This window comes from Ursus maritimus, unplaced genomic scaffold, assembly GCF_017311325.1.
Source record: "Ursus maritimus isolate PB19 unplaced genomic scaffold, ASM1731132v1 scaffold_3, whole genome shotgun sequence".
In the NCBI taxonomy this organism is placed as follows: Eukaryota; Metazoa; Chordata; class Mammalia; order Carnivora; family Ursidae; genus Ursus; species Ursus maritimus.
In genome coordinates this window covers 39,639,380-39,661,367 of record NW_024425563.1, presented here as the reverse complement: position 1 = coordinate 39,661,367, position 21,988 = coordinate 39,639,380, and the positions used below count along the sequence as shown (strand labels likewise).

General features: G+C 42.2%; 1 protein-coding gene across 9 annotated transcripts in view; it reads right to left on the bottom strand.

Annotated features, from left to right (window-relative positions):
• The window catches only part of ELMO1 (engulfment and cell motility 1), a 527,822-nt gene that overhangs the window by 397,520 nt on the left and 108,314 nt on the right, over window positions 1-21,988 (bottom strand). For 8 of the 9 annotated variants that reach the window (XM_040644094.1, XM_040644098.1, XM_040644097.1 and 5 more), the window contains 2 exons: window positions 9,264-9,304; window positions 8,261-8,333 (listed from right to left, as the gene is read on the bottom strand). In XM_040644094.1, coding sequence (XP_040500028.1) covers window positions 8,261-8,333; window positions 9,264-9,304 — 114 coding nt within the window. Of the gene's footprint in view, window positions 1-149; window positions 226-8,260; window positions 8,334-9,263; window positions 9,305-21,988 lie in introns of those variants that run through there. The other variant, XM_040644099.1, reaches the window with a different exon arrangement.

Genomic DNA, 21,988 nt, shown 5'->3' with positions numbered 1-21,988 from the left:
CTTCATCCCCACTTAATCTCAATCCTTCCTGTAGGCTGGTTTTACTCTGTGCCCTTACAGCTCGGTCCACCAAGCTTGCAGGAAGATTTATCTGCCATCAAATGTGATTCCACAGGACCCATTCCAGCAAACACCATCACCCCACTCACCTCTCAATTTCAGATTCCCAGAAGAGAACACATGGGGGCCCAGCTAGGGTAAGGTGTCAGCTCCTGGAGCCATTAGCTGTGGGCAACAGGAAAAGGACACACGGCACCAGGTCATAGAGCTGCTCCTCCCAGGAACCAGGAGCAGGACAGCTCCCCAGGAAAAGACATGCCTCAGTTGGCTCTGTATTTTGTTTGGTGGTGGTGGTGGTGGTGGTGGTGGTCTGTGTATGTGTGTTACTTTCTTCAGGGAAGAGCACACTCCAAACGTGAGGCTTTCTTTAACTATTAAACTTAAATACAGCCTTGTATTTTATTCTCCCTAGTTAACCCTCCCTTGTAATGATTTTTCAGTGACTTTCAAACATTTCTGACCCCAAGGCAAGGGAAAAACTTAGACTATCCACGTATTATCTATGAATGTATGAGAAGCAAATATTTCACAGAACAACACATATAATAGACTGATATTTTTGTACACTTTTATAGTCCATTCTTAAAGCTCTTCTGGCTGACTAAAATGATTTCATTCCCACTAATGAGTGATGATCTACAGTTTGAAAAATATTATTAATTCTATTGTCCTGTAGTTTTATTATTCAAAAAGTTTTACACTTTCACATTACACTTAAAACAGAAGAAAATTCACCAATCTTTTCTCAGAAGTACCTCCAACCCCACAAAATTTTAACCACTTTTAAAAGATGAACCAAGTTGGCGTGAGATGTCTAGTGCTTAAGGACACCAACACGAAACAGGAAGATGTGGCTAACACAAATGCCCCTACTCTCTCTCTTGTTAGATAGCCTATGTCCATCACACAAAAAGGGGTACGTTTGAAATAAAACTTACCCAAGGCATACATACAAATTTGTATCGTTTTCATTATGGTGTTCTTGAGCCAGCCCTGCTCTAATTCGGTATAGCGACCAGCAGAGATATGTGCCCCTGTGTTAGCTGAGCCCATTCAGAGGTGCCATCCACCATCTCTGTATGAAGCTGGCCGTCCCACACAGAGTTTGAAACCAGTACCCTTGGGCTCACTAGCCTTGTCCCAAATGGAAAAGAAGCTCTACTAGTGACGTGTGTACCTTTGCGAAATTTCTGAGGCGAAATACTTGATTCAGCAATGCCGATCAAATTGGGTTACTAGGTCAAAGGTGTATGTATCAAACGCTTTCTGGAGGACCAAGAGCTGGTAGAATGAGGACGTTCAGCAGAGGAAACCGGGGAGGCAAAAGAAGAGGATGGAAAGATCTACTTTGATCTCCAGCACCGAGAGCTGGCATACCTCCCATTCATGGTATGGCATGATGAGAACTGCCGAAATGCCTGCCTGTCTCAGAACAGCCTAATAGCCTGGGACGCTGGCTCTGGAATCAGTCTTCCAGGGCCCAGACCCAGCTCACTTACCCTGAGCCTCAGTTGTGCCCTCTGGAAATTGCAATGTGTAACAACAAAACCTGGTTCATAGGCTTTTTTTTTTTTTTTTTTTTTTTAAGATGCAGTAAGACAATAGTCCATGTGAAGCTCTTGCCAGGGAGAAACTGCCACATAACAATCATCCAACAAATGTTCATGGCAGTTGCTCCCCCAGCCAAGTAACTCCTAAACTGGCCAGCCAGGGTGCTAAAACTCACAAAGGGAGTTCGGTCTTTGAAGGAATAGATTTCCCAAATTCAGGTCAGACATAGCTAGCCTGCTCCAGGACCCTTTTGGTTCCCTCTTCTCTTCTATAATTACTTGGCCCTTTCCTCCCCTTCCTCAAAACCTGTGCCCATTTCAAGACTATCTCCTCCACTAGACCTTGAGGTCACAAATGCAGAGAATGGAACATATTCTTCTCACTATGCTCTTTGTGGAGCTCAGGACTCAATGCATGATAACTGAAATGAATGCCACATGATAATCAAGTGGTCTCCTGATTGGGCAAGGGATACAAATCCCAGGGACACAATCCCTATCTGCCCACGTTCTGGGAGGCTCAAGGCCTCTGAGAACCGAGAGCACCTGGGAAGTGAAAATGGCATAAAAAGGGGTGCCCCTCAAATGACCTCATTTCCTTCCCATAGGTTGCTGGCACCACCTTTGCCGAGAGAGCCCGAATGAGTCATGGTCATCTCTGTTACTACACAATAAGAATTCATCTAAATAAGATCCTGTCAAGGAGTATCACCATACTTCATACATTCTGAAACAGGTGGTAGTAGGGGTTAACAGTAGAGTATACACTCTACTGATGGCAGCCTTCATCATGCCCCATGCTCTCTGCATGCTTAGGGTTAAGGATGACCAGGCAACTTCCCTTAAAAGAACGGTATTAGTGCAATAATACTACCTTAGACAATCATACAATCCATACCAAAGGCAAATGAAAATGTACAGCTGACCAGTGACAGCACAGGAGTCAGGGACACTGACCCCCACCACAGTCAAAAATCCACATGTAACTTTTAACTCCCCCAAAACTGAGCTACTAATAGCCTACTGTTGACTGTAAGCCTTACCAATACCATAACCAGCCAATGAACACATATTTTGTATGTTATTATGTATTATATACTGTATTCTTACATAAAGCTAGAGAAACGAAAATGTTATCAAGAAATTCATAAGGAAGAGATAATACATTTACAGTAACTGTACTGTATGTATAAAAAAAGAAAAAAATCTATGTATAAATGGACCCGTGTAGGTCAAACCCATGTTGTTCAAGGGTCAACTGTATTTTGCTAATCCCCCGTGAGTGGAAGACTACCTATTACAACTTCCTCCAAGTTATCCTCTTAGGGAATAAAGAAGCCACAGACTGAAGCTGTGCTCACAGGCTGTAACTTCCTGCATTAATTTTCTTGAGCTGGTTACCATCAGGATCACTGGCCTGGGGTCAGTAGAGAGAGATAAGGCATCATGAACAAATTGGGGCCCAGGCAGTGGGGACTAAGGGTTTCCAGGAGATGACCTAGAAAGCTTTGCAGAAAGATCACCTGGGTCCAAGCCTCAGCTTGACCACTGCCCATGTGCATGACCTCAACAACCTGTTGCTTGGCCTCTCTCGTTTTCGTCTCCCGCATTGTAAAATGGACACAATAACACATGCATCACCTGCTGGAAAGGAGATAATGAGCTGAAATGCTTAGCATTCGCTCTATATAAAACTGTTTTGGGGGGCGCCTGGGTGGCACAGTGGTTAAGCGTCTGCCTTCGGCTCAGGGCGTGATCCCGGCGTTCTGGGATCGAGCCCCACATCAGGCTCCTCTGCTATGAGCCTGCTTCTTCCTCTCCCACTCCCCCTGCTTGTGTTCCCTCTTTCGCTGGCTGTATCTATCTCTGTCAAATAAACAAAACTGTTTTGGGAAAGACAAATTCCACTGGAATACTTAAACGTACAATTCACAAAAATAAACAAGTGGGATATGTCAAACTAAAAGGCCCTCTTGATAGTAAAGGAAACCATCAACAAAATGAAAAGGCAACTCACGGAATGGGAGAAAACAACTGCAAATCATATATCTGATAAGGGGTTAATATCCAAAATACACAAAGAACTCACACAACTCAATGGCAAAAAAAACAAACAATCCCCTTAAAAAATGGGCAGAGAAACTGAATGGACATTTTTCCAAAGACATACAGATGGCCAACAAGTACATGAAAAGGTGCTCGACATCACTCATTTTCAGGGAAATGCAAACCAAAACCACAATGAGCTATCACTTCACACCTGTTAGAATGGCCATCAGCAAATACATCAATAAGTGTTGACCAGGATGTGGAGAAAAGGGAAACTTCATACACTGTTGGTGGGAATGTAAATTGGTGCAGCCAAGAGGGAAAACAGTATGGAGAAATTTCAAAAATAAAACTACCATATGAACCAGCAGCCCCACTTTTGAATATTTACCCAAAGGAAATGAAAATAGGCTACTGAAGAGACCGCATGCACTTCCATATTCACTGCAGCATTATTCACGACAGCCATGGTACAGAAACACCCTTAGTGTCTATCCACAGATGAATGGATAAAAAATACGCGGTGTATGTATACGATGGAATATTATTCAGCCATGGGAAAGAAGGAAATCTTGCCATTAGCAACAACATGGGTGGACCTTGAAAGCATTATGCTAAGTGAGGTAAGTGGGACGGTGAAAGACAAACACTGCATGGTATCACTTAAGTCAAACTCATAGAAATGGAGTAGAAGAGTGGTTGGGGCGCCTGGGTGCCTCAGTCTTTTGAATGTCTGACTCTTGGTTTCGGCTCAGGTCATGATCTCATGGGTCATGAGATGGAGCCCTGTGTCAGGCTCTGCGCTCAGTGGGGAGTCTGCCTGAAGATTCTCTTCCTCTGCCCTTCCCCCCACTCACACACTCTCTCTCTCTAAAATAAATAAATAAATCTTGGGGAAAAAAAAAGAAAAGTGGTTGCCAGGAGCTGGAGTGGATAGCGAGAGGCTGGTAAAAGAACAAAAATTTTCAGCTACAAGATGAACAAGGTCGAGGGCCTAATGTAAACTATATGATTATAGCTGATAATGCTATATTATGTAACTGAAATTTGCTAAGAGAGTAGAACTTAAATGTTCCCACCAAATAAATAAATAGACGAGGTGATAGATGTGTTGATTATATGGGGGGAATCCTTTCACGGTGTATACATATGTCAAATCACCATGATGTACACTTAAATATCTTACAATCTTATTTGTCAATTATACCTCAATAAAGCTAAAAAAAGATACACAATTCACTTTTTATTTTTTATCTCCTCCCCCCCTCCATCACCCTGAAACATAAAAGTTTCTGGGGCAGAATTTGAACTTGTGAGTAGCTGACTTAACTTTCTGTAAGGCATTTGCATGCAATGCTTTTGCTGAGTGCTACCCAACAACAGGACAATCTCTCCCACTGCACTGAAAAACCAAAGTTAATGACCCAATAAGCAAATGAAGACTATTTTGGAAAATATGCTTGGCTAACATGAGAAAAGTAGGGGAGGTGTCTCCCCGAGGCTCTTAGAAGAGAGTCCCAAGCACCCATCCATCAGTCGCAAAATGTGTTAGCTTGTCGAGCCTGGAGAATTTTTCTTCTCCTTTAAAATTACAGGTGATATTTTATCTCTGGCAGAAGGAGGGAGACCACCTCATATGCAAGTGAAAATCAGTAACTAAGAAGAAAATGCATAAGTTTCAAAAATTAGTCACCAGTTACTATGGTAATGCAAATATTACCTAACAACTCACTGGGCTGTAAGTAACCAAGATGATACTAAATACGTTACTTCAAAATGGAAAATGGGCTCTATTTATAGGAGTACTTGCAAGGACCTAGACAGACCTAACAGCAGACTGGAGGCAGCCCACGTTTACCCCTGTGACCCAGGATCCGAGGTCCCTCCCCTGCCCTATGCATGTCAAGTTGAGTTCTGTGTCACATGCACACACAGCTGTGCCCAGGAACAGCTGCGGGAGGAAGAGTGATGACATTTTATTTACAAACAAAGGGCAATGATTGGGAAGATGAGTCTTCTCACTCCCTAAACTCTTAATAGAAGAATAATCTCTGCTATCGCCCACTGAAGATGGCCAGACTGGGTGACAGACTTAGATGGCGGTCCCTTTCAAACTCAACATTAATAGTTTCCTCAGGCAACACAAGATTTTCTTAAAAAAAAAAAAATTACTGGAATGCCTGATAAAATAACAATTTTCCCACTGTTCTGAGTAGTTTTAATTTTCTGAGTATACATTAATTTTAATTAGAACAGAAGCATAAATATTATTTGAATTTTTAAATTATTTTAAGAATTGGCTGCACACAAACACACTCCTAAGTCAAACTTCATGCATAACCTCTGTTCATGATACACAGTCTGGTACACAGGGTACTGGTACTAAAAAGCAGCCCCAGTCCTGTACTCCTCCAAGTCCCGGGGTTTCCACATTAGAATTTCAGGGAAGCTGTAAAACAATGTAAAATCCTAGGCCATTTCCAAAGCCGATTCAGTCTGAGTCTCTGGGGGTGGGATCTGAAAACGTACATATCTGAAAGGTTCTCCCTTCAGTCTCATCATAGTAATCTCCAGTAAACTGAGGTCTCCTGACAATGAGGACAGAAGACAGGACAATCCCAGGGGACACAAGCCAATACGGATGAATCAAAAGCAGGGATATTTGTGATTCCATGACTTTTGGTTGTGGTTTTACCACAACCCAGGGGAAAAACCCAGCACAATATACATGTATTGTGTATGTGTGTGTACGACACAAGGATTTACGGACAACATAGGTGATGTGCTGTGACTTATTCTATTATATTCTCATTTTTAATGCTATTGCAGCCAATAACATTGATATCACCACCCACTAATTGGTGATATTTAAAAAACCCTATTATAACTTCTATTATCCTATAATTGCATCACTTAATAATTTTTATACTTTCTTATATTATGCTCCAAATAGCAGAAAACCATCCAAGCGCCTTTCTGATAATACCACAAAAGTTGAAATATTTGAATATCTCTAAAAGGCTAACCAAGTTGAAACGAGGCAGAATTCTGCTGAAAGATAGCCACAGCAATACATTAACTGCAAATATTTAACTTATTTATTTATATCCTCTTTATCTCACAAAGAATAGTATGCAGAGCATATAAATGCAGTATAGAATAAATGGAAAATATTGAGAAAATGAAGCTAAGGGAAAATAAAGACAGGAAATTAAGTGTTTGTGGAATCAATCAAAGGAACAAGCAAAATTAAATACAACACAGGCCAGGAAATCTAGTCTACTTGTTTACTCTCAGCTTTCTGTCAATTAGTATGAAGAGGAAAACATGATCAGTTATGAAAATTCCAGGGTCCATCTGGGAAGAACAAAGCAATTTCTAAGAAGCATTTCCAGGCCTCTGGCTATACTCCCTCTGGGCTGGACTGAAGCCCCTCCCCCACCTAAACCCCCTCCCCTCAACACACACACACTCCTCTGGGGAAAGCAAGCCCTCACAGAGCAACAGGACCCTTGTTACTGCCTCCACCTTGCACCACACTTGATTCATGGGTAAACTTACAGTCACTCTAGGGACTGCTCTTTGGGAGGAGAAAGCCTGGAGCCTGAGGTCATCCAATGCCCCCTCCACCAGGAGCACTTTGTATTCACTTCTGTCCCAGCACTGACCACCTTGTTGTAATGAAAACTGTTCACAGGGCTGACCCTTCCCTCCCCACCAAGCCCACAAGGTTATAAAGTTCCACGAGGACAATACTGGCTCTATGTTATTTCAGTGAATTCTCCATAAAACTGAGCTAAATGCTAAGCTCTTCTAGAAATTTCCAAAAGGCAAAGTGACAGAAGTACCAAGTTTGGACTTCCTTTTTTGATTCTATCATTTACTACCACTGAGATATTGGCCAAGCCATCGGACTTCTATGATTCAGTTTCTTATCTGTTATCCAAAGCCAGTATTGCGTTAGACAGGTTAGACTTGAGGAATAAATCCATAAACGGGCCTGGCCCATATTAGCTTTCCCTTCTCCTATCAAGGATCTCCCTAAGACATTGCTTTTACTTGCTGCCAGAACAACTGTAGTCTTTACCACTCCCTCCCTCTCCTCCAAGCTTCCTAAAGAATAAAGAAAAAAAAATCACCCAAGAAGAAAGCAAGTTCTCAGGAGCCATAGAACACTCCGTGTCTACACAATGCCACCTTTGGAAAGGTTTCTTGTCACGTTTCAACCACTTTAAATCGGACTTAGAGACTGTTCTTCAACAACAACAACAACAAAAAGTCTGAGAAAGGAGTCATTAAATATCAAATAAATGCCAAGGAATAAGAAAGAAAAATTATTGTGAATTCACTGTCAGAAGGCAAGGGTAGTTCCCAAAACGGGATACAGAAACATGTCTGGTCTTCACTCTTCAACGGGCTGCATGTTGCCTTGTTAATACTATAGTACCGGTTGTTTGCTCTGTACCCTCTATTTTCATGGACAGTAGGGATTTAAAATTTAGACCACTATGTCTCGTTTAGTCCTGAACAGAGGCAATATCAGTCATGTTTTCATTTTTTTAGATACGAGTGCCCCAGATCAAATAATGTGGTTGACCTACCTTTTCGGTGATATAGAAGTTTGAGCTATCAGCATGCTGCAGTGCAAAGTACTCATGGTTGGCAAGGGACCACCTTAAAAACACAAGCATGAACTGATCAGAAAAACAAAGGATGGTCATTTTCATTTCTACAGCATGACACAGTTAGATGAATGGAGCACCCTACCCTTGGAATTGGGCCCACACCAACACCCCACCCCCCACAGTGCAGCTCCTAAAACAAAAGGACATTAGCCTGACCAACCATCTCCTACTGAGGATCACCATGATCTTCTTGGTCTTATTCGCCTAGTGCCTGGAATATTTCGTCTTTGTGTCTTTGAGCCAGGGTATTTAAATACAAAGTTACATTCTTCCCCATTTTGAAGGAGTGGAGCAGAAAGAGGGAATGGGATTTAAATTTTTGATAACTGTTTCATTCCCATTCCCTCCATGTTCTACAACCCCCCAATCAGTACGCTTGCTGCAGATGGAAACATTCCCCTTAAGTATCCCAGGTCTTAAATAAACTCCAAGTAAGACTCGCTTCCTAATTCTGAAAGCAGAAAAACCTCATGCAACTTCTCTATGTGCTTCTCCTTTGGATTGTTAGGGCCAAAGACAAGGCAGAAAGCTCCAACACCAGGAAGTTCCTGCAGCCAAACTACACGCGGGCTTGTCTTTTAATTCTTTTATCTTCTATGGGAACCTAAATGGTCCTCTCAATTTATATCAGACGAGGTGTGTATTTAACCTCAGGAACTTCAGATGGCTCCCTGCTGAGTAGGACGAATGAACCACAACTTTTCAAAATAAATAAAACCGATCCCAGTGTGCATTCACCAGCCATTTCACACGTTCTGCTCTTTGAGGAACAACAGTAATTTTTTTGGTGTAAGAAGGCATGTAAATCTTACATAGTAATTCATGTTAGGAATAACATTTTATAATTGCTCAGGAATACTTTATTAGCTTCTCAATTTCTGGACTGAAGCAACTCAGATGAATCCTAAGTAATACTTACCCATCACAGACTTCCTTTATTATTGCAGACAGCGGTTTTTTCTGCAAAATAGCAAAAAAGGGAAATGCTGTTAGTTTCATTTCATCATTTCAAATAAAAAGAAGAAGAAAAAGAAGCCTAATAAAAAGATATCTAAGTAAGGAGAATTTACATTTGCTATTCTTGGCTGTTGTCAATAAGTCGGTTATTTTTCTCAAAGTATAATCTACTGCCATCACCACCAAATACATTAATGATTTATTGACCTTGTGGTCCTCTTTTCTATTCTTAACGTTATTAATTGAACAAAATATGCATCATATTTAACTTAGCTGTGTTAAAATCAAGATGAAAACATGGTGGCAACAAAAGCCCCAAGGTCAAATGATAACCAGAATTCCTCGGGATTAGTACATGAAGCTGGCAACCAGCAGTTTGGCTTTATGCAAACAAGCTTGGGTTCATGATATTTTTACGAGAACGTGTGGCAAATGCAATATGAAGCATTGCGAAATTGTTCCTGCCAAGTGCATAGAATTCCTCTCCTAACCGTGGCCCTGACCAAAGCCAATCATGCAGCAGCTTGAGCTGGACACACTTGAGTAATGAGATCGTGACACCATGTGCCGCGGTGTCGACTGGCCGGCTGACTACAGCTGTGCTCTGGGCCCAATAGCCACAGCTGTGCTCCGCCTGCCTCCCCAGAGAAGGAATGCAGCAGAGAGACACACACACACACAGCTCACCCAGGGAAGTTGAAACTTCTCTACTTTGGATGCAAACAGACCCTGTCTGTCCCCTGGGGTGGGCGGTAGTGTGTCAAACGAAAGGACAAATCACAGACAAGAAACAAAGGGGGAAGAAAAATCAAAGAAATACAACACATGGTCTTGGATTTTCAGATACAAACATACAAAAAGCTGTCTACATATAAACATGTTCTGCTTCTGTCCCTTTGAAGAGCAATATGGTATGGGGAAAGAAATTCTGAATCAAGCAGAACCGATTCAAATCCTAGTTCGGTTAACTTGTCAGCCGTGTAATCTACAATTTCCTTAATTTGCTGAACCTCAACCAATTTATTTGTAAAATGGGCACAGGACCCATCCACTCCTCAGGGCTGCTATAAGAATTAAATTAAATGAGAATTAATTGAATGAGCAAAAAAATTCAAAAAAGGGTGAGGGTTCTGGCTTCTTACCTTCTCATATCACGGAATAGGTTCCATTTTCTCCTCATGTCCTTGCCTTTGGCCAAGATGCTACTATATCTGCCCTGTTGGTGAATTCTGAACACTGTTCACAGTCCTTTCTAAGGGCCTCCAGCCCCAGCTAAAAGCTTGGTCCTCAGTATTCCTCCAATGAACTCCCTGCCACCAGAGGTCTGGCCTCTGTGACTGAGTCCACCCCCATGTGATCAAAAGAATGGCTGACTAAAAACCCAGTGGGAAGAAAGGGCACATAGAATCACTGAGGAGTGGAAAGGTACCTCGGTATCCCAACATCCTGAGCTGGTCTCCTTTAGAATGAGATGAGAAATGGAGATTGGGTTTTACAATGAACTTACCTGTTGTACAAGCCAAGGGCTTCGTAAGAACTTGTCCACTGTTGATGGCTTTAGCAGTGAGTTAAGGGGCAAAGGTTTCTCACAACCGGATAACAAAGGAATTTGGGAACAAAACTCTGCCCAGAAGATGACTTTGCACTTCCAACTGTCAGAGCCTTCTCCAGGCTAATCGTATTTCAAGAAGCCCCCTCCTCTTACTTTTTGCCCCCTCAAAACTGAAATCTAAATCACAGGGCTGGGTGTCCGCCTTAAGTTATACCACAACAACAGATCAGACCAAGAAAGCATTGCGGCTGACGTAGGAGAACACATCTAAAACAACAGCTCCCAGAATTAGACTTCCTCACTGAGGTATCAGAGAGGAATTTCTTAGATTTTTCATTCAGGTCTGATTCATAGATTTGGAAACAAATCTGAAAAGACAGCAGTCTATGGGGTACTATTATATTTAGAATATTCTTCAGTTGAATATATGAAAGCAGTACAGACCACAGGGGAACTCAGAAATTTAACAAAGATTACAGAAAAGCTCTAAACTACCAATGAAAAAAGGAATCACAGTTAACTGAACATAATGCACGCATCATGCAGACTTCGCCACTTAAATTGAACGTTATGTGAGGATGGGGGCTGGCTCCAGGACCCGCTTCCCACACTGCCCCCTCCATTCTTCTTGCTGTTCCAACGAAGCATTAGCCCTTACACCCGAAGCTAGTTGCAATGACCTTTCAATCCTCAGCTCCCTCAATTAGGCCACCTTATTGGACACTATTACCACTACCTTCTTTTTGAAACCGTATTTCCAGAGCTCCTGTAGTATTTCCTTCAGTTTCCTAGCATTTAAAACAATAAACCTTCAATATAATCCAAGAGAGCCTTCATTGTTTCTGTTTTGCCTCCAGCTACCTAACACCAAATTTCTGTGCTTGTCTCTTCCGCTTTTACCTAATCGGTCAGTTCCTCATTCACTTCAACTGCCCTGAGCATATATATAGTTCGGGCCCCAAATACTCTCTTGCAAATCCCTGACAGCTTGCTAGATATAGCATTTGACTTTCCTGTAGGCATCTTACTGAAGACACAAACAAAAACCATCACGCTCACCCACCAATCTGCCCCAACAATAGCCTGGCCCCAAAGCTCCCCCACCCCCACCATGACGCCTTGCTCTCAGGGCACNATTCCTGCTTGGGAACATCTTTAGCCCTCATTCCTTCACTCTACAGGTCAACTTAGTTACAAGGCTCTATAGCATTTTCACATGACTTCTCACCTCCTAACTATTCTTCTAAAATACAGACATTCCTCGTCCCAACTACTGCTATCAGACAAACATTCCCCCAGTGTCGTCACCTCTAACTCTGCCTCCCGAGTCCCAGCACCATTCCTGAGTGCCAGCTCTTTATTACTAACCGCTCACCACAAATTTTCAGTCAATGTTTCACCGGCACATCAAACTCTCATTCCTATCTTCCATGACTTCTGACACTAGACTTGCCTACTTTGGGCAGTTTTTTTTCCCACATATATTTCTAGAGAATTCATCTTTGCCTTTCCCTTTTCTTTACCCTATTTTGTGATATACAACTTTACACTGAGTTTCATCATTATTTCCTCCACAACCTCTTTCCCCTTTATCCTTTCCAGACCTTACCACCACCATTATTAAGAGTTCTCAGGACCCCATCACTAGATCCTTCCAAATAAGTCTCCACATCTCCAGTTTCTTGCTCTCCAACCCCTACAAGGACCATAACCAGACAAAATCAGACTTTCCCTACAAATTCTGTTCAGGTCACTCTTGTCGCTCTAATTTCCTCCACAGATCCCCAATGACCATTACCTATATGGTATAAGTCCCTTCATTAACTTGTCATCTGAGGCCTTCCATGATCTGGGCTCAAGCAGTCAAACTTTCTACTAATGTTGTATATGTTGCCCATGTTTCTGGATTCTGATTCACCAAAAAACAAAAAACAAAAAAATCCCACTTCCATACTTTCACCTTACACCCTTTGTTGAAATGTCCCTCTCCTTCTTTCTGTTTCAGCTCTAACAATGAACACTTACTATCCCTAATATCCATGTCAAAGCCACCTCCTTCAAGCAGATGTCCATTATCTCCCCAACCACACAGAGATCACTCCCTCTATGTACTTAGCACATTAAATAAATCACTCCTGAAAACTTTGTATCTGTCTTATCTTTATTTGCCTGTCTTATCTTCTTGTCCCTTGAGAACAAGAAATCTTAATTCATCTATTTAATCTCCAGCCTTCAGTACTAGTTACCACAGTATACAGGTGCTAATAAAATCTACAAAGAGACTCAGTACATTTCTATTTAATGGAAAATCCACACATTCACTTTCTGTTAAAAACAAACCAAAAAAAAAAAAAAAAAGTTGAACATAAAGCAAACTATTCTGAAGAATAGCCTGGATTTATTAGCACACATCCTCCTTCCTACCATGTAAACTACCCCGGGTGGCTCTAAGCAGCTGCTGGCCATAAGTGGTTAGACACGTGAAGGCTGTCACTACTCCCTGCACAGACAACGCTAGAAGGAGTTCTGTGATTGATGGCTTGGAAGAGCATTGAGCAAGCTAGCTGCTGACGAGCGCAATTCAACAGATGATAAAACAGATACCAGTCAAATGACTGTCACCATCCCTTAGCAAGGTCACACAGGTGAGCAACATGACCATACACAGGACTGAACAAGATGCCCCAAGCAGAACATGCTAGTCTGATGTCACCGCTTTTCTCACTTCCTTTATACAGCCCTCAGTCTAACATGAGCTCTCTGCCTGACTTAAATTCCAAGCCAAACACCAGCTCTGCCCGTGTTTTAGTTAACATTTGCTCAGGCGACAAAAGAGGCTTCTGCCTGTCTGCCCAGATGGCTAAGACTTGAGAGTAGGGTGACATCTTGATAGCTTTCAGTAGACCCGATGAACAATCTGTCTTTCACCTCATTGAGAGAAAAGGCTCAGGAGAAAAGAAAATGTGGTCTAAAAGGCTGAAAACTGATTCTTCTCTCTGTGATTTCAAAAACCTAAAAGAACTAGAAATAAAATTCTACACTCTGAATATATCTGGATTTAGAATATTGAGACAAAATTATTTTAACTAGCTGAGTATGTTTTCATAATCAAAAAAAATCATAACTGGGGCACCTGCCTGGCTCTGTCAGTAGGGCATGCGACTCTCAATCTCAGGGTCGTGAATTTGAGCCCCACGCTGGGTGTGGAGCCTACTTAAAATTATTTTTAAAAAACTGTAAATTCCTTAAGCTTTCTGTTTTGAAGGTCAAAACTATCTTCTTGGCCTCAGCAGTGAACTGAGATGGTAAGAGCAGGAATGTTTTTAAGGATAACCTGGAGGGTCAGACAGTTATCAGATTTCAACATGCAGGGAATCAGGGATGGCCTCAGACCACCACGTTCTTTTTCCCTCCTTCCCTAGCAATGGTGAGGTCATCTTGCAGCATACGAAAGTATTTCTTCATTTTATATTATTCCGGGAAAATCTTAATGTTGGCAGAAATATTTTTATTTGTCAAACAAAGTATGCGTTTCCATATGAATCTGATTGGCAAAGTACGATGTGCCAACAGTTATAGTCAAGGAATAGCTTTTTTTGTTTTTTAAGATTTACTCCTCCCTTTTACTTTTAACTCTTATTCTCCAAAATAATTCCTTTATTTAACTTAATTTGCCCAAGGCAGTGAGTCCAGAAAGCAAATTTCCCATACAAAAAGATTTGTTGATCTACTTTTCATAAAGTCAGCTAGATTTTTGAGAATGGCCAAATTCCCTAACAATTCATTTTTAATCTCTGTCTCTGGCAACATTCTCTTCTCTCTGGTCCTTAAAGTGGGTGTTGGTCCTTTGCTTTCCTTTTTATTATCTCTCCCTTGCTTTTAATGAAATGCCAGTATCATAAATTCCTGAATCCACACCTCTCACTCTGACCCCGCTTCTAAGGTTGTCTCCAGCATTTCCAATAACCCCTCTCGCGGGTCCACGTGGGTCCCGTCATCCCTTCAGGCTTAACACTTCATCTTCCTTACTAAACCAGATCTTCCTCTTGGCTCCCTTTTATCTCTTAAAATATTGGTTCTCCCACCCAAACCACATGGTTCCTGTAAGGCATCAGAGAACCCCGAGAAGAAACATCCTTGGGAATCCCTACTTGTTTATTTTGGGCGGTGGGCGGGGGGGTGGTGCAGAGTCCAGCCTGCCTCCAGGCTCCTTCCCTGAGACAGCCCCACCGGTTTGCTGCAGCCGCCTCCCCTCCCTGACATGCCTCTGAGGAGCACACTTCCTATTTAACCACCTATTCCTGTCCTTTGGTCGAGGCCTGGCGACTGATGAGCCCAAAGGCTCACCTCGGGGGTTTTAAGCCTGTTGGTGCCCACGCTGCAGCCTTGACACCGGCCTGTGGAGGTGGGCAGCACCCCCAGCCGATATGACCACGTTCCTGTGAGCACTTACAGATGGTGGGCTGCAGTTCTTGCCCCTGACAGTCACTTCTCAGGCACACACTTGTCCTAAAATGGACAACCCCCAGAAAGAAAAACTGGCTTCACTGAAACAGCATTCGTTTAGAATGTTTTTAATGACCCGGGGGGGGGGGATGTTTCTGTGATGACATTAAGTTAATGGACATCAGAAAACTACTTAGAATGCTGAATTTTTATCTACTCCCCGCTTTTGGAAATGTTCCCTCAACTCTGAGCTCTCGAACAACTTTAGAAAATGACTTCCTGGGCTTGAACCCCCAAACTTCTGCAGCTCCAGGTTTTGTAACCTTAGGTTTACAACTTCCCTCCGTGCTTCCGTCTTCTTTTCTGAAAACAAAAACAGTCCTTCACACACTACAGTGTCATGAGTCTGACTTGAGACGGCATGAACAAAACCTCTGAGACAGCACCTAGGACAGAGTACGGCTCTGCATGACGTACCAATGAGTAGGCTCTTTCAATTCTCATATACCACTGGGACACTCTGCAGGTACTTTTTTAAAAAGTTGATTACATAAATACATGGATGAATACCCAATTCCTCTTTCTTCCTTGAGTGACTCCAGCCCCGTTGCTGCCTTTGGCTCTCATCGCCTCCCGTTCTTCTTCCTTCGGCTCATTTTCATTTCGTCTGCCCACTTGATCATACTTGCTTTGGAGGCAGAGACCACCTTGGAGACCCCTTCGGTCACCTCCCAGGCAAGTGGCTGCTTGATCCCCGCACGGCATGCAATTAATGCATACTGTTTGATTAAGAACACATCTTCTTTTTTCAGACTTTTAGCTTCTTTCCCTTTCTTCTGGTCCCTTTCTGACTGCCGCTGAAACTCAGGCAGGAGCTAAAGACGGAACGGAGCAAGAGGGAAGCAGAAGCAATCCCCAATCCCTGCCATGCATCGGCCCTTCCATATGGCCATCGCCTTACAGTCCTTTAATTGCAAAACTGTTTTCCACAAAGACTTAAAAGTTTTTTGGCCTAGACTATTAAAACGCTTTTCTCCAATGCTTTAAAAGAATGTGACAGATGCTTTATTCTGACACTTTGAGGCGATACAGCACAGCACTTGGGATTCTACTTTGCTTTTATAAATGGAAATTCATTGAACATATTCTGCACGGCAGTTATGAGTAATGTTGGCCCAGGAAGAAAAGAAACCCAGCTTCTAAACGTCAGGACACCTCTGAGAAGGGAAACGCATGTTAACTACGACTTAGCCTACAATATGATTTGGAGAAACTTTAATGTACAATAACCAGCCTCATTCCCGGAGGTGCTTCCTGACATTGTGTCATGACACCTGTCATCTTAGAACAGCTCTATCTCCCCCCCCCCACCCCAATGAGCCCTATAACAACTCTCCATGCTTCGGAGCCATATACCTTTAGCAAGGAGGAATCTGATACACTCTGAGGGGTGTGCTTCCTCTGTTTTCCTAATAGCAGCCTAAATAATCTACAGGAGAATGACAAAAACCACACATTTCTGGGGAAAATTTAGCTGGTTCTTGGAAAGCAGGTATTTTGACAACAGTTCCAATGTGACTCACTGACACAAGACTGCAGGAATTGTCAGAAGTGACAAAGGGGCTCACAACGACATCTCCAGAGTAGTAAAACCCTGTGTATCATGTTAATTTTAAAAACTGGAAGATGACAGACTATGCCACCTTTTCCTTGACAAATGAGGATTCATTTCAAAAATAGTTTCCTTACAATGATTTGTTTCAAGCTTCATGAAACTAATTAAATAATACATTTTAGCATATAAAGTACAATCTTTGTGTCACAAAAATCACTGGACTGCATAGATGAGCAAAGACATAAATCATTGGCACTCATGTGTTAGTGGATTAAAGACAAGTGATAAAACATTTCTCTCTTAGATATTCTGATATACTTCTCAGCAGACCCTGTATTTCTCTTTGATTGTAAGAGAAACTGAAATTTTAGAAAGTGACAAAAATATAAAAATGAACAATGCAAAAATGAAGCACTACTCATATCGGTTATCTTCTGTGATTCTCCTTCGTAGTCCTGGACTATTTTATATTGTCCTGATACCAATGTTGCTGGAGATACAAGAAACAATTTTTCCCCAAATTTCAATATCTCAGGGAGCAACAATTTCTTAATTCCCATATCCTTCTCAACCTTCCTTAATATCTGTCCTCTCCAAGAAGTACGCCCAGATGACTCTCCACTGGCTGGCATACCATTTTACTCCACCACACACTTGCAACCAAGTGTTCTCTATGTGAAAATGAAGGATTCACACTGCAAACCAAGCCAGGTCTTATGGTCTGCCTATCTTCACTCACATGAAATAGACTAATGGTGTCAAGTTCATTTGTGGAAGTGAACAGTATTTATGTGCATGGTTTAAAATCTAAAAGGCAGGGTGCCTGGGTGGCTCAGTCAGTTAAGCATCTGCTTTGGCTCAGGCCTTGATCCTGGGTTCCTGGAACTGAGTCCTGTATCAGACTCAGAGGGGATCCTGCTTCTCCCTCTCCCTCTGCCACTCCCCCTGCTTGTGTTCATTCTCACTCTCCCTCTCTGCCAAATAAATAAATAAAATCTTAATAAATAAATAAATAAAATTTAAAAGGCAGGCAGGCTTAGTAGGATAAACGGAAATGACTGTCAACCCCAATGGATAGGGTATTATCAGACCTGGTGAGATACAAGAAAGCCAGATAAAGCTCTGAAGGCAAAGTAAGGTTCAGGTTCAATTTAAACACAGGATTATGAAGGCTTATCAACTGCAAAGAAACTGAGATTGGATATAACACAGCAGTCAAAAGCACACTGAGAGGAACTGGTGGTAAAGGGAGTTTTAAGAAGTGAGTTTACTTTTCCAGTTCCCCCCCCCCCTTTTACTTCTTGACTCTCTTCACTATGTAGTGGATTTACTTCTTCATGAGTGGATGCACTAATGCCAATTCGTCCTTCTTTCTTGAATAGTAATGGATGTGCTAAGACATCTGCCAGCAAGCAGTGAAGGACATGGGCTTCCAATTCTCAAATATAGGTCCCAGGAATGGGACAATGACAATCTAAAGCTAAACTATAGCCTTGAATAGTAAAACAGGCTCTTCTGGAACTGTCTGGAATATGCAAACAAGGGCCACGACCTCACACACTTTCTAAAACCCTACTACCTTTGACATATCACCAACTCAGACTTTTATTATCATTTGGCCAGCCTTTCTGATATTAATGATAATAGTAGTAGCAACTTATTGGGCGACTACCATATTTCTCCTACAAGATGGTATTACTAAGTCTATTTTACAAAACAGAAAACTGTATGAGGATCTTGAGATATTAAGTAGCTGCTCGAAGCTTCAAAGTATATGGAACAAAGCCAGAATTTGAACCTAGACCTATATAATTCCAGAAGCCTTGCTCTTTAACTCCAGCCCACATCTGGTGTCTTGGTCACTGAGAACAAGCCCAAGTGCCCAAAGTTAACAGCCAAGGGGAAGGGTGCTGGAATTATGGACAGACTGGCACATAGTGAGTTCATGATAAATACAATTAAAGGCACGATGTTTTAGCACTACCATGAGAATAGTAGATGACCCTGCATCAGGCATTATCCACATAAATTATGATGAAATCCTAAGGTAACACTGAACTTTTTTTAAAAAAATTTTTATTTATTTGTTTGAGAGAGAGAGAGAGAGAGAGAGAGAGAGAGAGCATGAGCAGGGGGGAGGGGCAGAGGGAGTGGGGGAAGCAATTTCCCCACAGAGCTTGAGCCTAGGACCCTGAGATCATGACCTGAGCCGAAGGCAGTTGGTTAACCAACTGAACCACCCACATGCCCCAACACTAAGCCATTTTTTTTTAGGATTTACTTATTTATTGGAGAGAGAGAGCATGCATGCATGTATGCACGACTGGGGAAAAGGGCAGAGGGAGAGAATCTCAAGCAGACTCTCTGCTGAGGGCAGAGCCCAGTGCCGGGCTCGATTTCATAGCCCATAAGAGCACAACCTGAGCTGAAACCAAGAGTCAGACACCCAATCAACTGAGCCCCAACCCTGAGACTTTTGATATCCAGTAGAAGAATTCTCCGTGCTTGGGTCCCCTTCTCACCTTAATCTCAAATCCACACCTCCAGCCCTCACTTGCCTATAGTCCCTTTCTGTCTCAGCCATTTTAACTTGAGTGTCTATCTCTCCATAATCTCGAACTCAAACCTTACCCCAAAACTCTCTTTCTCAGTTTTCAACTTTTACTCATCTTCTTCCAGTTAGCCAGAAAATAAGCTTGCAATCAACATTACAGCTTCCCTGCCCTTCCGATTATCTGTCAGCCCCACCAAGTCAATCTCACAGGTGACTCTCTAAACCTTCTTCTTTATTCTGCCCATGGGAACAGAGAAGCAATTAAAAATAGATGCTCAGAGCACTTTTCGTTGAGGGTATAGTGAATGCAAAGTCATGGCTAAATGGATGTTCGTGTGGGAAACGGAGAAGCTGACAATGTAATATGCACGAATGGGAGAGAGGGAACAAAGAAGAAAGCGAGAGGCGAAAGATGTCTAAGTCCTGTAAACAACTCTTGATGATTTGGACCCATCACAAGCTTTTAAGCAGGAAAGTGACATAATCAAATGTGCATTTTCTAATGATAGGTGATTGCCCTGGAGGCTGAGAGAACACACAGGTGGACAAATTGGCCAAGTGTACTGAAACCCAAAGAAAATCTGAAAGGAGGTACAGCTATATAGATACCTGCCTTATTCTCCTGAACCCATCTGAAAGGCTCTGGACTTTGAGTCCATCTAAATACCCCTCCACTAGTGTTTTCTGTCGTGATAGCTGCCACAACCATTTGCCCAGCTATTCACAAGAAATCCTGAAATCATCAACATTTCCATCTCCCTCCCACCCCTCCTCATATTAATCATTAATTCCCTGTTAATTTAATCTTCTTATACATCTTGATGAGACATACGTTTCACTTCTTTCTGTCTCTCATCACTATCCTAAGCCACAGCATATCATTTCTTGCCTGGACTATTGCGAGGACTGCCTAATTAATCTTATTTCATTTTCTCTCTCACAAAACAAAAAGAAAAAGACAGCAAACATATTTCTCCCCTCAGCTGAGATTTCAGTTTAACTGAGCAAAAATGAACTCTTCTGCTTTTCCTTTTGAAAATGAATTGCAGATTTTAGGCTGCTTTCTAAGTGGATTTCAGCAGAGAAATCTTCTAAAAGTATAAATCATACCATGGCGATACTCTGCTTATAAACCTTTCCTTTTCCTGTGGCTCTTGGACGAAGTACTAAGTCCATACAGCTCCTCACAGCAGAGCCTCTACTCATCCAACCAGACAAGTTCAGAGCCCCAGCTCTCTCCCACTGTGTAATTTCTCTTCAATTCCACAAAGGTAAGATATTAGCCAAGATCTCCTCAAATATTGCCTCTCCACCATTCATTCCATTCTTTATTAGTAGGACTGCCAATTAGACATAAGCCAAAATCTCTTAATGTACCCTTTTAAGACAACTTCGCATTCATATTTTTCATTCTTTCATCTTTTGGGCTATGTTCTGGATAAATTCCTCATTTTCATCCTCCAAGTTATCAATTCTCTCTTTAGCCAAATCTACTCTAGGGTTACTTTGTCTATGCATTTTATTGTTTTTATTTATCTTTTGTAGGGTTTTTTTTTTTTTTTGTATTTCACTTACCGTGTATATATTTTCCATTTTTTTTTTTAAGATTTTATTTATTCATTCGACAGAGATAGAGACAGCCAGCAAGAGAGGGAACACAAGCAGGGGGAGTGGGAGAGGAAGAAGCAGGCTCCTAGCAGAAGAGCCTGATGTGGGGCTCGATCCCACAATGCCAGGATCACGCCCTGAGCTGAAGGCAGACGCTTAACCGCTGTGCCACCCAGGCGCCCCTATATTTTCCATTTCTAAGATTTCTAATTGGTTCTTTCCCATATTCATATATTCCTCAATTTTTATCTGCCTACTTTGTGCTCATAATCTCCTGCTTGTGTAGACATTGTCCTCTCTCTTTTAAAGTTTTGCCCTCTGGGGGATATGTGCCACACTTATGCTTAAGCCCTCCCTTGTTTCTCTCTCCATTCCTCCACACAGCCCAGAGAGAACAGGGCCAACCAGAGCAGCAGCAGCAAATGTGATGAAGAGGGACCGGAGGCGGGCAAGTCCTTGGAGATAACTGATCAGACAGAAAAGCTAAGGGAGATAGTAGAGCCTAGGACATACGGTTTCAGCTTCAGCAAAATGGGTGTATATTCACATCTATCACTGGGACGAGGAAAACATGAAGATTCTGAAGCAAAACTACACAGGTTTTGGAGAAGGGGCAATAAGGACAGTTTGAATATATTGAGTTTGTGGAGCAAGGGACATATAGATGAGCAAGGCTAATGGGCGGATAGGCAGTTGTTTATATGGGTCAGGAGGTCAGGGAAAAAGTGAGCCAGAAATGACCAGCACCCTATGGTGATGAGGCTGATAAATCCAAACAGATCACCACAAACTTGTCTCACAGTAATGACCCATCCACAACCATTTTGGTTTTGGGGGTTTTTTCTTCGTTTGTTTTAGAGGGGGGAGGGGCAAATGGAGAGAGAGAGAGAGAACATCAAGTTGGCTCCATGC